The following is a 15,029-nucleotide window of genomic DNA, read 5'->3' as shown; positions in this document are numbered from 1 at the left end:
AGTCAAGTGAAGTTAAATGTAACGAGCACAAGTAGTGTGGTGGCAGGCCCCAGTGAAACTTCCTGGTGAGTGCTGTGGAGCCATGTAAGATCAGACCCGACAGCTGCCAAGAACAAGGACGGACACGTTGGCTGCTGAAAACGAAGACCCAACGGCCACGTGTGGCGGCAGGCCTGGTTCGCCACTGCGAAGGTGGGCACGGTGGGCCGCTGTCTGCAAGGGATTCCCAAAACCATAGAGTTGAGGAGGAGGGAGCTGTAGGTGGCGACAGACGTGAGGAGTGGGCCGGTTTGAGAGGGAACGGGATATTGCCCCAAACATGGTCAGCTGCAGGAGGTGCCTCCAGGGACACAGAGGCAGTCGGGCGAGGTGAGGGATGTCGGGATGTGAGCTTGCAGCAGCCTGGGGCTTACCTGGATTGGGGGCGCTCCAGTACCTCCAGTATGTGGACTTTTGGACTTGGCATTTTGGATTTTATTTTTCCTTGTAAACGGCACGAAAATGTGACAATTGTGCATTTGTGATTGTGCAAAAGAATGTCACTGTGCTCTGCATAATACGTGACAATAAAGACCCATTGAGATATAGGGCACATCAGCACTCTAATGCTCATGATCAGCACATTGTCTCCTGATTATTACCTGAACAGGTAAATTCTCAACAACAATGACCTAGGCCTTAGCAGTAGTGGGTAAGAGGGAGGGCGGTTTAATCTGCTTTGTAGTGGTTCCCACCTGTTCCACTGTCACATTAACCTGTGCTTTATCTTCTGTTTCAGACATTCATCGTCCTAACCAAGGGGAAGACCATCTTTAGATTCTCAACGACACCTGCAATGTACTTGCTTAGTCCCTTTAACCTCCTGAGGAGAATTGCCATTAAAGTTCTAATTCATTCATATCCTTCTTTCTGATTATTATGGAAATAAATTTTAAAAATAATTGCAAACTGATAACTATCGCAGATCTTGTAAATCTTCCAGTTCAATGTAACCATAAAATTGGGGCTTAACTAATTTTCTATGTTTACAAGTAAGTGGATTAAAGGCAATATGAGGAGAGATTTGATGAATGCAATAAACTGCTAATGTCATATGGTTGTGTTCAAAAGGGAACTACAGATGCTGGAATATGAATCAATGTCATATGGTTAACTGTAGCCCCAGAATAGCTCGTGGGATGAAAAGATGATGCTTGTTAGCACAATTATATTCATTAATATCATTGAGTCTATTAGTTGCATAACAGGTTGTAGCTTTCTTTCCTTAACGTGAAAATCAATGCAGGTTACTGGGAAATTATTATCTTGTTGTAAAATCTACCTCTTTGATGAGTAATGAGAGTTTGCTGTTTAATCGTCCCATGTGAAATGGTTTCCTTTTCCTTAACACGGATTTGCAAATTATTTAGCTTGTTCATCATGTTTACCATTCTAGCTAACTGCGTCTTCATGACAATGAGCGACCCAAAACCCTGGACTAAAAATGTAGAGTAAGTTTGGAAATTAATTTTCCTTTTTCAATCCTTGAGCAATTATATTTTACTGCTGTTGGTTTTGTTTAGTGCTGGCAAAAAAATATTAAAGTATAGAAAAATACTGACTGGCTTATCAGGTTAGCACAGGAGCACAGCTACTAAAGCTGATTCCTCATAAATCCACTGATCCACATTTGATCTTGATCTCCCAAGTTGTCCGTGTGGGGGTTGCATGTTCTCATAGAAAATAGGTGCAGGAGTATGCCGTTCGGCCCTTTGAGCCAGCACTGCCATTCATAATGATCATGGCTGATCATTCAAAATCAGTACCTGCTTTTCCCCCATATCCCTTGATTCCGTTAGCCCTAAGAGCTATATTTAACTCTCTCTTGAAAACATCCAGTGAATAGCGACTGGAATAGTGAATAGTGTAGCTTTTCTCACAGAAGTTCTCACAGGTTTGTTCTTGCTGTGTGGGTATGGTGGAACGACAGGTTGTGGTGGAAGAGTTGTTCTGCTGCTGAAAGTCAAAATATCTCCTGGTAAGCCAATTCAGAGCTGCTTGATCAGTCCTAAATCTATCCACTTTAGAATCCAGTGGAGCTTGCTCAATGTGCATCGACTGTTAGTTTTATTAGAATCTCTGTGCTGTATATCTGTGACCTATGTCTCATCAGCTGTTGGAAAGCAAAAGATAGTCATTGGCAGGCCCCGACCATGGGTGAACAAACTGGCTGAACTTGGTTGCCTTCCATCACAGTGTAGAATGCTGTGGTGGATGTTTGTGTTAGATCTTATTTGTATTGTGTGTTCTTTTTAAGTGTATCGCTGCTGGCAAATTCATCTCACTGCACCTTTGAGTGCATGTAACAAATAAAATTGACTGACTGTGACTTTGACTTTAATCTGCAGAAAACTGAAGTATAGCATCCGGGGAGGTTTAATAGACTCGAGACAGTACAATAAATGGCAGAATATTGAATTGAGGAAGAGGGGGCCCTTGGAGAATATTTGTATAGCTGGGGGTTAAACATCTGCTGCATTTTTGCACTGACAATTTAATAACAACTCTGGCACTGGCCACTTAAATCAGCTGCCCTGGACAATTGATGACTGTTTTTTACTTGTATTTTAATGTTGCTGTTTTTTACCTGCACTTTTTAACTATTCGTATTGTTTTTATCGGGGAATGGATTGTTTTTATTGTTTTTATTTATGTGTGAAATGTTTAGGTTTTATGTGCGATGCTCTGGTATTCCCTGGGAAACGTCTTCTCATTTTGCACTGTACAACTGTTGCTTTGCAAGATGACAATAAAGGTTGATTGATTGACTGATTGACTGATTGACTGATTGATTGATTGATTGATTGATTGATTGATTGATTGAAACCAGCAGGTTTATGAGTTATGGCATGAAATTGCGTTATATTTGATCGTGCCCACATAATGCAGGGAGTGTGTTAAAAAGGATAGGGTGCTGAAGTGGCTCAGCAGGTCAGGTGGCATCTCTGGAGAGCATGGATGGGTGATGTTTCAGACAGGACCATTCTTCCGGTAGAAGTCCTTAACTCACCATTCGCGCTATATCCAATTAGTATTATGCAAATGAGCGTAAAAGCTGACCTACCTGTATATAATTAGCGTGGCTGTTTTTTATTGGATGCTAAATGATCATTGGGCAGCTCAATGGCGCAGTGGTAGAGCTGCTGCCTTACAGCACCAGAGACCCGGGTTCGATCCTGTCTATGGGTGCTGCCTGTGCGGAGTTTGGACATTCTCCCCGTGGCCACATGGGTTTTCTCCAGGTGCTCCAGTTTCCTCCCACACTCCAAAGACATAGAGGTTAGTAGGTTAATTGGCTTCTGCAAATTGTAAATTGTCCCTAGTGTGTCGGATAGTTCTAGTGCACGGGGATCGCTGGTCAGCACGGACTCAGTGGGCCGAAGGGCCTGTTTCCACACTGCATCTCTAAAGTCTAAAGAATGCAAGGGGATAGAGGTTATGCTGAAAATGTGAGGAAAAGTACCTTGACCTAGAGGAAGGTAAGGGATGAAACACTGCCTGAAACCCTTTAAAGAGCAGAAACCCTCATGATGTTTATAGTGCGTGATATATACTTAGAGCTGTGACCTGCAGCATCTAGTCCTAGTGCTGGAAAGTGGAATTAGACTGGGTTACTATTATTCCACTGGTATAGACGCTTCTTCCTTTGCTATAAAATGTCCATGATTCCCATGTGAGCTGTCTAGGAATATCTACAATTTAGTTTACTGTCACATGTACCGGGGTACAGTGAAAAGCTTTCGTTGCGTGCTATTCAGTGGATGAAGGAAGCTGTGTTGTTGACTGAAAGGAGAGAGCGTGGGAATAAAATGGAGTCAGGTTGCTGTTTGACCCGAGTACGTGAGATAGCTCTCCGCGGTTGGTGTTGATCCATAGATTGTGCATGGTTGACTCGGCCTTTGCCTTTGCAGAATATGTAAACCGAGGTCAATGTTGGGTCACCTTTCCAATTTTATTCTTGTGTTATATGTTCACAATCTTAAACAATTGAGTGGTTTGCTGGGCTATATCAGATAAAAATTAAATATATTGTTGTTGGTCTAGATTGATGTGGGCTGGGGAGAATGGTGGATTTCCTTGTCTACACCACACCAGAGACCCAGATATGTTTTCACAATAATACATTGGTTTTATAGCCACCACTGCTTAAACTAATCTTATTGTTTTTTCCATGTTCTCCAGCCTCTGAACTAATGTCTTCAACCTATCCCAGCTTCCACTACTCTAATATTACAACCACCATACTTCTAAACTTATTTATTGTAACGTTACATGTACTTAGATCATATTTTTATTTTAAGTCGACCCAAATACCATCAGAATTGTTTCCTTATTATATTTTTCAAAATGTCAAGATCAAATGTCAAGAGCAGTTTCCCTCTAATTTGTGTTCTCTTTATTTAAAATGTATCATTTGCCCAGGCCTCCCTCCTCTGGTTTGATACCATTTTTTCCAAACTGTATTGCTGCAGTATTTTTCCACTGGGACTGCCAGCAGTCCGATACGTCACCAAGTTTATAACTTGTGTGAAGCTGAGCAATGAATCGCATCACAACTGAGGTGCATTTTAACCTCACCCCGTCCACCTATGTATCACACAGCAGCACAATAGCGCAGCTGGTAGAGCCACTGCCTCAAAGCGCCAGCGACCCGCGCTCGACCCCGACCAAGGGTGCTGTTGGCGTGGAGTTAGCGCGTTCTCGCTATGATCACATGGGTTTCGCCCGGCTGCTCCAGTTTCCAACCCCATCCCAAAGACATTCCAGTTTGTAGGTTTATTGGCCTCCATAAATTGCCTCGAGTTTGTAGGGAGTGGTTGAGAAAGTGGGATAACATAGAGCCAGTGTGAACGGTTGATCGATGGTCATCGTGGATTCGGTGGGCCGATGGGCCTGTTTCTATGCCGTATCTCTAAAGTAGGATCAATCATAAAACATAGGAGCAGAATTAGGCAATTTGGTCTATCGAGTCGACACTATCTACGCAATCACTATGCATATAACAGCAATACAAATTCTTTGTGATTTGGTTTTATTTGACCAGCAAATAAGAGAGAAGGATTTTTGATTTGATTTTATTTAACAGCACTCACACACATTAATTATGGTAAACACTGTGAAAGGCACAAATATAGACACTGGAGGGCATTACAGTGGCACAGCACAGGCTCAGTGGTACTGCAGAGTACCGGTTCGATCTTGACTACTGGTGCTGCCTGTGCAGAGTTTGCACGATCTCCCTGCGACCGCTTGGGTTTTCTCTGGGTTCTCCGATTTCCTCACATTCCAAAGACATGCGGCTTTGTAGGTTAATTTTCCTCTGTAAATTGCCTCTAGAGTGAAGGATAATACAAGTGTGATGGGTGATTGCTGGGCGGCACGGACTCCGTGGGTCGAAGGGCCTGTCTCCATACTGTATCTCTGAAACTAAAAACTAAAACTAAGGTGGCAATTGAGAACATAAAGAATCTTAGCAGGAGTAGGGGATCCAGCCCGTCAAACCTGCTCCACCATACACCATTTTAAGAAGGAACTGCAGATGCTGGACAATCGAAGGCAGACAAAAATGCTGGAGAAACTCAGCGGGTGAGGCAGCATTTATGGAGCGAAGGAAATAGGCGACATTTCCTTCGCTACATAGATGCTACCTCACCTGCTGAGTTTCTCCAGCATTTATGTCTACCCACCATTCAACAGGGTGATTCCTGAACTTCTATCTCAAACTCAGTTTCCAGTGTCCCCTTTTATTCCTTTAATGTTCTGCAATCTATCAATCTTTGTTTTGAACATATATAATCACTGAGCTACCACAGCCTTCTGGCATGGAGAACTCAGTTGTGCCTCCTCACTCGAGACTCTTCACCAGGGAAAGCATTCCCTTGACATCTAACCAAAAGTCCCCGCCTACTTAATTTCTCCACAGGCAGCGACCACACAATTCCTTCACCCAGTCTTGTGAATCTTCGCTGCATTTCGTCTGTAGCAAGAACATCCTTTCATAGCAACGCTGGGTTATTGATTTCTCCAATATCAAGTAACCCTTGCATTCCCTCTCTCTCTGTCCCTCTCCCACCGTAGCCGTCCTTCTAGCTTCACTGTTTGTATCACTTCATTATCACCTATTCCACAACCAACAATGGACCATTGTAGGCTCCACCTTTCCTTGATCATTGGTGCCGGCTCCGATATGTTCTGTACCCTTTCATACGTCTAGTTTCCCTCGCCCTTGAATCTCAGTCTGAAGAAGAGTCTCGACCCAAGTCTCGACCCTATTCCTTTTCTCCAGAGATGCTGCCTGATCTGTTGAGTTACTCCAGCGTTTTGTGTCTATCTTCCCTTACTCTTGTATTCAATTCCTTTCATAAAGTTTAACATACCATTTGCTCCTAATCACTTGTTGCTCCAGAATATTGGCCTTCAGTGAATTGTGTGCAAATACACCAGGTCTCTTTAAATATTAACATTACCCAATTTCTTACCATTTAAAAAATATTTAGCTTTTTCTGTAGTGTGCAGCAAAGTACATGTTATGTTATCCTATGTTATAGTCCACATATTCCACATTCTCATCCACTCTCTTGACTTGTTCATATTGGCATGGAGAATATTGTTTCATATTCTCCTTCCTATTCCCACCTAGTTTAAAAACTAGGAAATTCCCACCTAGTTTAAAAATTGGAAATGTGACAAAAAAATACACAAAGTTCTGGAGTAACTCAGCAGGTCAGGCAGCATCTCTGGACAACATGGATAGATGATGGTGCTGGCTCGAAGGGCCAAATGACCTACTCCTGCACCTATTGTCTATTGTCTATTGACGTTTCAGGTCGAGACCCTTCTTCAGACTCGAAATGTCATCGATTAATGTTCTCCAGAGATGCTGCCTGGGCCGATAAGTTACACCAGCACTTTGTGTATTTAGTTGTAAGCAAGCATCTGCAGTTCCTTGTGTCTATGTCTTGGAAAGATAACATTTGGCTCCCTCAGTCAAATCGTTGATATAGATTATAAGTAGCAAGTCAAGGAACAATCATTGTAGACACTCACTGATCACAGCCTAACAACATGAGAATGATCTGTTTATGCCCACACTTTACCCCATGGCCAATAACCTATTCTCAAACCCTTGTCAGAACAGTAAGGTGAAATGAATGAAGACAACGAGATGGGTTGTAAAGTTCTTCTAGAAATGGGAAGTGAAATTGCACGATAGTGAGTTTCAAAGTGTTCAAAATTATTAGAGCCACTCCCATAAAATATATTAAAGTTACATTGCTACAAACTGAAATAAAAACGGACGGACAAGATATATATGCATTTGGATAGGCATGGGCTGATGGGGATAGTCACCATGGTTTTATACATAGGCTATCGTGTCTTATGAATCTGATTGGGTTTTTGAAGAGATAACCAAAAAGGTTGACAAGGCCGCATATGTGGTCAATATGGACTTCAGGAAGGCCTTTGGTAAGGTTCTGCATGGTAAGCTGCTCTGGAAGGCTCGATCCCATGGGATCCAGGGAGAATTAGCAAACTGGATACAGATTGGCTCCGTGGAAGGAAGCAGAGGGTGGTGGTGGAAGCATGTTTTTCAGATGAGAGGCCTGTGACTAGTGGGGTGCCTCAAGAATTAGTGCTGGGCCCATGGCTCAATGATTTGGATGAAAATGTACAAGGCATGATTAGTAAAAGTTTGCAGATGACACTAAAGTGGATGGCATTCTAGATAATTAATATGGTTATCAACGATTACAGCAGGCTCTTGATCAGCTGGGCAAATGGGCTGAGGAATAGCTAATGGAGTTTAATGCAGATATGTGTGATTTGGGGTCAAACCAAGCCAGGTAGGGCCCTTTGGACAGTTGTAGAACAAAGCCATCTTGGAGTACAGGCACATAGTTCTGTGAAAGTGACATCATAAGTAGTCAGGGGTCAACAAGTCTTTCAATACATTGGCCTTCACCAGTCAGGGTATTGAGTATAGAAGTTGGGAAGTTATGTTAGTTTTACAAGATGTTGGGAAGGCCACGTTTGGAGTCCTGTATTCGGTTTTGATCACCCTTCTATAGGAAGGATGTCATCAAGCTGAAAAGAGTGCAGAAATAATTGATGAGGATGTTGCCAGGATTTGAGGAGCTGAGCTATAGGAAGAGATTAGGCAGGCTTGGACTTTATTCAATGGACCACAGGAGGCTGAGGAGTGATCATATAAAATCATGATCATGATAAAATTCTGCACCGATAATGTCACTACCCACAAAGAAATAAAGACCTTCCCTAACCAGAAGCCGTGGATGAGCAGGGAGGTCAGACTCCTACTGAAGGCTCGCGATGCCGCTTTCAGATCTGGTGACGCTGAGGGATACAGCTCATCCAGGGCCAATCTGAAAATGGGAATTAGGAATACCAAACTCAATCACAAACGGCGGATTGAGGAGCACTTCCAAAACAACTCTGACCCCAGGCGCATGTGGCAAGGAATCAAATCCCTTGCCGATTACCAGAAAGTTAACACCCCTCCCCCAGACAACGCCACCCTTCCTGACGAGCTAAACCATTTCTATGCTCGCTTTGACCGAGATAACAAAACCCCAGCCATCAAAGTTGCTCCACTCCCAAATGAACAACCCCTCAGTCTCTCCACCTCTGCTGTACAAGATGCACTGAGCAAGGTGAATGAGCGCAAAGCTGCCGGCCCCGATGGCATCCCTGGCCGGGTGCTTAGGGCATGTGCTGGAAAACTATCCCCAGTCTTTACCGACATTTTCAATCTCTCACTGGCCCAGGGTGTTGTCCCCACTTGCCTCAAGACATCAACCATCGTGCCAGTGCCCAAACAGTCAGCCACAGGGAGCCTCAACGATTTCCGCCCAGTGGCACTCACCCCTGTCATTGCTAAGTGCTTTGAGCGGCTGATCATTGGCTCACCTCAAAGCCAGCCTCCCCCCCACACTGGACCCCCATCAGTTTGCCTACCGGGCCAACAGGTCTACAGAGGATGCCATATCGGCGGCCCTACACTCTGCCCTGACCCACCTGGACAACAACAACTCCTACATCAGGTTGCTGTTCATTGATTTCAGCTCCGCTTTTAACACTGTCATCCCCGCCAGCTTGATCACCAAACTCAGCGGGCTTGGCATCTCCACCTCCCTCTGCAACTGGACACTGGATTTCCTCACCAACAGACCACAGTCTGTTAGGGTCAACAACCTCACCTCCACCACTATAACACTGAACACCGGCGTGCCACAGGGCTGTGTGCTCAGCCCTCTCCTCTACTCCCTCTTCACCCATGACTGCATCCCTAAGTACGGATCCAACGCCATCATTAAGTTTGCTGACGACACCACGGTGGTAGGACTGATCAGTGACAACGATGAGTCGGCCTACAGAGAGGAGGCCCAGCACCTGACAACCTGGTGTGCCAATAATAGCCTCGTCCTCAACTCCAAGAAGACGAAGGAACTTATTGTCGACTTCAGGAAGGTCAGAGGGGGCAGACATACCCCCATCCATATAAACGGGACTGATGTGGAGCGCGTCTCCAGCTACAAATTCCTCGGGGTACACATCTCGGAGGATTTGTCCTGGTCCCTCAACACCTCCAAGCTGATCAAAAAGGCACAGCAGCGCCTTTACTTCCTGAGGAGGCTCAAGAAAGTCCACCTGTCCCCCCAGATCCTGACCAACTTCTACCGCTGTACCATCGAGAGCATCCTGACCGCCTGCTTCACGGTATGGTACAGCAGCTGCACTGTTGCGGACAGGAAGGCACTACAACGGGTGGTGAAAACCGCTCAGCACATCATCGGTGCCCCGCTCCCTGCCATGGATGCCCTCCACCGAAAACGGTGTCTGAAACGGGCTGGGAAGATCATTAAAGACCCCTCCCACCCCAACCATGGACTGTTTGCCGTCCTCCCATCAGGGAGGCGGTACAGGAGCCTCAGGTCTCGTACCAGTAGGATGAGGAACAGCTTCTACAATCATACCGTCGCATTGCTGAACTCGGAGTCCCGCCGATAGATTCCTCCGGTCCCTCCGTCCCCATTGTTTAATTATTCTGTATTTTTTATTATTCTGTATCCTCTTTTTTTTAAAATTTCTATATTGCACTACTACTACGGACTGACGCAAAACTGCATTTCGTTGTACCCATACTCAGTATTTGTGCAATGACATTAAAGTTGAATTGAATTGAATTGAATTGAATGAGGGGAATAGGTAGTGTGAATGCACAGACTCTTTCACCCAGGGTAGGAGAATCAAAAACAAGAGGATATATGTTTAAGGTGAGAGGGGCAAGATTTAATACAAACCTGAGAGGTGATTTTTTTGCTCAGAGTGTGGTGGGTATATGGAATGAACTGCCAGAGGAGGCGGTTGAGGCAGATAATCTAACAGCATTTAAGAGATACTCGGACAGGTACATGGATAGGAAAGGTTTAGTGGGATATGGACCAAACACGGGCAAGAGGGACTAGCTTAGGTGTGGCATCTTGGTCGACATGGTCATGGGCAAGTTGGGCGGAGGTTTTTGTGCTGTATGACTCGATGACTCTTTGCAAGAAACGAAGCAAGAAAAGCTGGAAAATCTCAAGTCTGGCAGCATCTGTGGAGAAAGAAGCAGAGTTATCATTTCAGGTCAACAGTAATTCTTTATCAGAGATCTTCCCATTGTTTGGGGAAAGTTAGCTGGAGTCAGAAGAGAGGAAGTCACCATTTGTAATGCGTGGTTCGAGTGCAGCTATTGATGGAGAAAGGTATAAATGAGTATTGAAGGATTGAAAGGATTGGCTCGAGGAAGCAATCAAATCCAGTGAGAACACTCAACCTGGATTTAGGTCAGGAAAGAATGCAGATGGTGAAGCTTCAGCTAGTTTAACGTTGATTAAAGGTTCAACTTGAAATTCCTGCAGCTAGATATTCAAGCCCATCTATAACCATATGGAGCCCTAAATCGACCTCAGCGGTGAGATAGGCTATGGGAGAACTGATGATGATACAGTTAGAAGTACACTGGCAGCGAATCCATCATAGAACCTAGAAGAGTACAGCACAGGAACAGGCTCCTTGGCCCACAATGTGTGTGCCGAATATGATGTTAAGACCAACTCTTATCTGCCTGCACATAATGCATATCCCTCCATTCCCTGCATGTCCATGTGCCTATCCAAAAGTCTCTTAAATACCACAATCGTATCTGCCTCCAGCACCACCCCTTGCAGCACATTCCAGAAACCCACCACCTCTGTGTAAAAAGTCTTCTCCTTTAAACCTTGCACCTCTCACCTTAAAACTACGTTGTCTAGTATTTGACATTTCCTTCATGGGGGAAAAGGTGTTGACTGCCTATCTATGCATCTCATAAATCTCATAAAAAAGCTTTTCACTGTCCCTGTGACAATAAGCTAAACTAAATGTTGTATACTGCTATCAGGACTCCAGCGTTCCAGACAAAACAATTCAAGTCTGTCAACCTTCTCTCCCAGTAGCTAAAACCCTCTAATCCAGGCATCATTCCGGTAAACCTCATCTGCACCCTCCAAAGCTTTCGAAAATATGGGGCTGGAAAAAGCAGATCTGTCGTTTTTAAATGAGCTTCCTATTTAAAAATAGATCAATCAATTGTAAATAAATTCTTAAAAAGTTAGTGTCAATTTAGCCAAAATTCTGATTCTACTGTAAAGTAATTAAAACCATAAATATGAAATGAAAGAAAGAAAAATAACCAAGAACTTAAACCTGAACTTGCTTTATAAATGAAGATCCGTCATTCCATTCAAATGAGTGGGATTGTATCTTGAATGCTGACTATGGCAGCTTTCAGTCCACAGTTCAGGACAATCTGGAACTGTCCCCAGACTCAGAGGCATACAGAGCAAACTGGGGCAGAGGTCAGGTTTGCCAGCATCTGATCTCCAACTTATTTCAAACTTCTACGTCAGAGTACAGAGATTTATTGATTTTATTGATTTTACAACTTTATAATGTATGTCATTCTGCAGACGTTCACTAAATCTAATCCAGACAGGCCTTTAAACTCGACGAAAACAAATATCTCAATATTTTTTCTTTACTCATCATCTCTGTTACATAAATAGTAAACACACTGATGTCTGGAACATTACTGAGAATAAGCTCATGTGTATCTTTGCCAACATGTGATCGTTACATTCCTGTTCCGCTCTCAGGCTTCACTTCATGGTTTAGTTTAGTTTAGAGAAACAGAACCTTCGACCACCGAATCCGCAGTATCCTACATACACTAGGGACAATTTCCATATATACCAGGCCAAATACCTACAAACCTAGACGTCTTTGGTGTGTGTGAGGAAACTGGAGATTCCGGTGAAAATCCACGCAGGTCACAGGGAGAACGTACAAATTCCGTACAGATAAGCACCTGTAGTCAGGATTCGCCCCGGTTCTCTGGTGCTGTAAGGCAGCAACTCTACCGCTGCGCCACAGTGCCGCACATACATTCATACATTATTAAAGGCCATTCAAAGCAAGTAGCTAATGTGTTACATGCCTGTGATAAAAGTTGTGAAGTTTTCCTGCAATCTCAGCTATGATTTGGTCTCCATATTAAAGTTCATGAAAAGCCAGAGTTGCTAGATCTAAAAATGCACTGATTATTTCAGGAAGAAAGATACTCTGCACCATTGAATGTTTCACTCATTGACACACTATGTCTCATTTGCCACCGTTTTTCTGGTAAAGGTGTTCATGTAATGATGTTGGGTAGTTAATGCCGTTGCAGGAATGAAGGTGCTATCACTGGTATATAGGGTTGTCAAAAAGACTTTTGGCACATTGGCTTTCATCAGTCAGAGTATTTATTATAGATGTTAGGAGGTCATGTTGCAGTTATATAAGACATTGGTGAGGCCACATGTGAGGCCACATTTAGAATATTGTGTTCAGTTCTGGGCACCATGTTACAGGAAAGATGTTGTCAAGTTGGAAAGGGTACAAGGATATTGGCAGACTCGAGGGTCTGAGCTTTAGGGAGAGGTTGAGCAGGTTGGGACTCCATTCCTTGCAGTGCAGGAGGATGAGGGTAGAATAGATTGGGTAGATGTACAGAGTCTCTTGCCCAGGGTGGTGGAATCGAGAACCAAAGGACATAGGTTTAAGGTGCATGGGGAATGATTTATTAGGAATCTGAGTAAATTTTTCACACAAAGGGTGGTGGCTGTATGGAACGAGCTACCAGAGGAGGCAGTTGAGGCAGGGACTATTGCAACATTTAAGAAACAATAAGACAGGTACGTGGATTAGAGATTTGGAGGGATATGGGCAAAATGCCGGCAGGTGGGACTAGTGTAGATGGGATATGTTGGTGGGTGTGGGCACGTTTTGCCAAAGGGCCTGTTTCCATAGTCTCCAGTGACTGCCAGGATAATAGTGATGGTGGATGGAGTAATGGTAAACTGTCAGGATATATGATTAGACTTTTGTTGGCGATCTTTATTGCCTGACAGTTTTATCGAGTGAATATTACTTGTCACTTAGCAACACATAGTCATGCCACACACACACATTGGCCCTTCTGCCCAACTCATCCATGCCAACCAAGGTGCCCTTGGTAGGATAGTCCCATTTCACCATGTTTGGGCCATATCCCTCCAAATAGCCATGTATCTAATCAAGTGTGTTTTAAATGCTGTTATAGTAGCTGCCTGAACAAAAGCCTTTCTTACCACTCTGTCTACCTGTGACGCCACTTTCAGGGAACAGTGTACTGTACTCCTAGATCCTTCTGCTCTTCACTACATTCTAAATCTAAACCAAACCAAAGGTGTTATTAGCCATCTGTAGAGAATAAAGTGACATTCGTGTGGGGCTAGCATAAACGGGTCCTTTATGATGTGCGTGAATTTGATGGGCCAAAGGGCCTGTTTCCTTGTTGCGTGACTGATTTTGCTAAATGTCTTGCAGTGGTTGGTTCTGTAGCTCTGATGTTAACCTGTTAACCTCCCTACATCAGTGTGGTGTTTTAAAAGCTCTGCTTATGTTGCTCTATGTTTGACATTAAGTAGCCTGATAGATGTTTCTACTTAATTATTTCGATTGTACATTGGCAGGTACGCCTTCACTGGGATCTACACCTTTGAATCAATGATAAAGATCTTTGCCCGAGGATTTGTAATTGATTCCTTCACCTTCCTCCGAGACCCTTGGAACTGGCTGGATTTCAGTGTCATCACAATGGCGTGAGTAGGAATTATCTCCATTATCATTAAATTCCTTCAGGTGGAAGTTCCAGTGATGTGTGGCCAGCGCGAGCCATGTTAAACAAAATATTTTGTGCACCAATTCTGAATTATCAACCAAGCTGCGCAGGTGGTGGCCATTGCTGGCGTTCCCCTTCATGCCAGTGGAACCTTGTAAATGTATCTATTGCAATGGATACCGATGTGAAACAGATGATTCCATCCTACAATTGTTTTCTTCCATTCTTCTGCCAAAATGTTTATGGGGTAAGGTAGATATGGATATATCCCCAGAAAATATACCCAGATATACCTAAAGAAACATCAAGTACTGATCCCTCAGCAGGTCTGGCAACATTTCTTGAAAACATGGACAGACAACGTTTTGGATTGGGACCATATTTCATCCTGATTTCAGTAGCAGGGAGAATGGTGGAAGAGAGTTGGGGGCAGGACAAAGCCTGGCAAGTGATAGGTGGATACAGGTGAGTGGGGGGGTGATTTGCAGATGAGTGGACAAAGGCCAAAGATGAAAAAAAGACAAAGGCTGAGAGAGAAGGGGAAAAGGGATGTGAAACGTGAAGCCAGAGGAAAGGATATAGGGATCAGGAGACTGAGGATATCACAGTTTTTTCAGCATTTACCTATCCAATATTACTGCCCCAGTAGAACGACTGGATTGCTGCTACACCTTGCATCCATATGCTTCATAACTGACTGGCTGGTTACTCAGGTTGCTGCAGCGATGATGTCATGTCCCCGATG

General features: G+C 43.9%; 1 protein-coding gene across 1 annotated transcript in view; it reads left to right on the top strand.

Annotated features, from left to right (window-relative positions):
• The window catches only part of LOC116982098 (sodium channel protein type 4 subunit alpha-like), a 247,527-nt gene that overhangs the window by 79,971 nt on the left and 152,527 nt on the right, over positions 1-15,029 (top strand). The window contains exons 3-5 of the mRNA XM_033035415.1: positions 779-897; positions 1,401-1,490; positions 14,136-14,264. Of these exons, the coding sequence (XP_032891306.1) occupies positions 779-897; positions 1,401-1,490; positions 14,136-14,264 (338 nt within the window). The remainder of the gene's footprint in view (positions 1-778; positions 898-1,400; positions 1,491-14,135; positions 14,265-15,029) is intronic.

The sequence above is a fragment of the Amblyraja radiata genome, chromosome 16, assembly GCF_010909765.2.
Source record: "Amblyraja radiata isolate CabotCenter1 chromosome 16, sAmbRad1.1.pri, whole genome shotgun sequence".
NCBI classification, from domain to species: domain Eukaryota; kingdom Metazoa; phylum Chordata; class Chondrichthyes; order Rajiformes; family Rajidae; genus Amblyraja; species Amblyraja radiata.
This window is presented reverse-complemented; position numbering and strand designations above follow the sequence as displayed.